The sequence below is a fragment of the Bubalus bubalis genome, chromosome 9, assembly GCF_019923935.1.
Source record: "Bubalus bubalis isolate 160015118507 breed Murrah chromosome 9, NDDB_SH_1, whole genome shotgun sequence".
NCBI classification, from domain to species: Eukaryota; Metazoa; Chordata; class Mammalia; order Artiodactyla; family Bovidae; genus Bubalus; species Bubalus bubalis.
In genome coordinates this window covers 69990020-69991559 of record NC_059165.1, presented here as the reverse complement: position 1 = coordinate 69991559, position 1540 = coordinate 69990020, and the positions used below count along the sequence as shown (strand labels likewise).

General features: G+C 42.3%; 1 protein-coding gene across 1 annotated transcript; it reads left to right on the top strand.

Moving 5' to 3' along the window:
- The first annotated feature begins 364 nt into the window (after positions 1-364).
- Positions 365-1291, top strand: LOC102411663 (olfactory receptor 6F1). The gene has a single exon (XM_006069991.2). It carries the CDS (start codon positions 365-367, stop codon positions 1289-1291), a length of 927 nt encoding a protein of 308 aa, XP_006070053.2.
- The last annotated feature ends 249 nt before the right edge of the window (positions 1292-1540 follow it).

Here is a 1540-nt window from a genome sequence, read left to right as displayed (position 1 = left end):
GATGTTATCTGTGAATGTAATCTGCGAACCAGTAATCTGTGATCTGGTTAGAACAGGAAAGATTAAAGCAGCAAGACTGGATTTGAATCTTGGATCTGAAGTGTAACCATAGATGAAATCTTTGCAAAATTGCTAACATTATTTGCACTGTCTGTTAATTTGTTATAATAGCACAACTCTCTACTTAATTAAATTAACCAATACTAATCATGCATAGCTCCAAGCACAGAGCAGGCACTCAACAGATGTAAGTTTGTCAGTATGCATTCAAGTACTGAAGCACTCTCATGAATGCATTTCTTTTTATTTTTCTAGAACTGCATGATTGAGTCAAAGACCTCCATGTGGGGGTCTGTGTTTTTCTATGAACACACACAATGAAACTCTCCCCCAGGACTTTCTCCTATTGGGCTTTCCTGGGTCCCAGATCCTTCAGTTCTCTCTTTTCATGCTTTTTTTGGTTATGTACATCCTCACAGTTGGTGGTAACATGGCTATATTGATATTGGTGAGTACCTCCCACCAGCTACACACCCCCATGTACTTCTTTCTAAGCAATCTCTCTTTCCTGGAGATTTGGTACACCACAGCTGCAGTCCCCAAAGCCCTGGCCATTCTACTGGGGAAAAGCCAAAGCATATCATTTACCAGCTGTCTTTTGCAGATGTACCTTGTTTTCTCATTGGGCTGCACAGAGTACTTCCTCCTGGCAGCCATGGCTTATGACCGTTATTTGGCCATCTGTTATCCTCTACACTATGGGACTATCATGAACAGCCTTCTCTCAACGCAGCTGGCTCTGGGCTCCTGGGTCTGTGGTTTCTTGGCCATTGCTGTTCCCACAGCCCTCATCAGCAGCCTGACCTTCTGTGGGCCCCACACTATCAACCACTTCTTTTGTGACATTGCACCTTGGATTGCTCTGGCCTGTACCAGCACACGGCCAGTGGAACTTGTAAGCTTTGTGATTGCTTTTGTGGTCATCCTAAGTTCTTGCCTTATCACCCTTGTCTCCTATGTCTACATCATCAGCACCATCTTCAGGATTCCCTCAGCCCAGGGCAGAAGCAAAGCCTTCTCCACGTGCTCCTCGCATCTTACAGTGGTGCTCATCTGGTATGGCTCTACAATCTTCCTTCATGTCCGCACCTCCATTAAAGAGGCTTTGAATCTGACCAAAGCTGTTCATGTCTTGAATACCGTGGTAACTCCAGTTCTTAATCCCTTCATCTACACTCTCCGTAACAAGGAAGTAAGAGAAACACTGCTAAAGAAATGTAAAGGAAAATAAACTGCTTCCAACAAAACAGACCTCTGTCAATTGTCTCCATATCTGTTCAGGGGTTCCAAGTAAGAACATGGAGAAAAAGGCAAGCCTTTCTTGATGTAAGGAGAGGAGGGAAAAAAAAAAAAAAACAGAAAAAAATCAATCAAAACAAATTTAAAAACCTGTGTATACTTGCGCTACTTTCTCATATATGATAGGAATGAAAGTTCTTGGTATAAGCAAACTGGACATTTTTAAAGAAAAATATCTTTA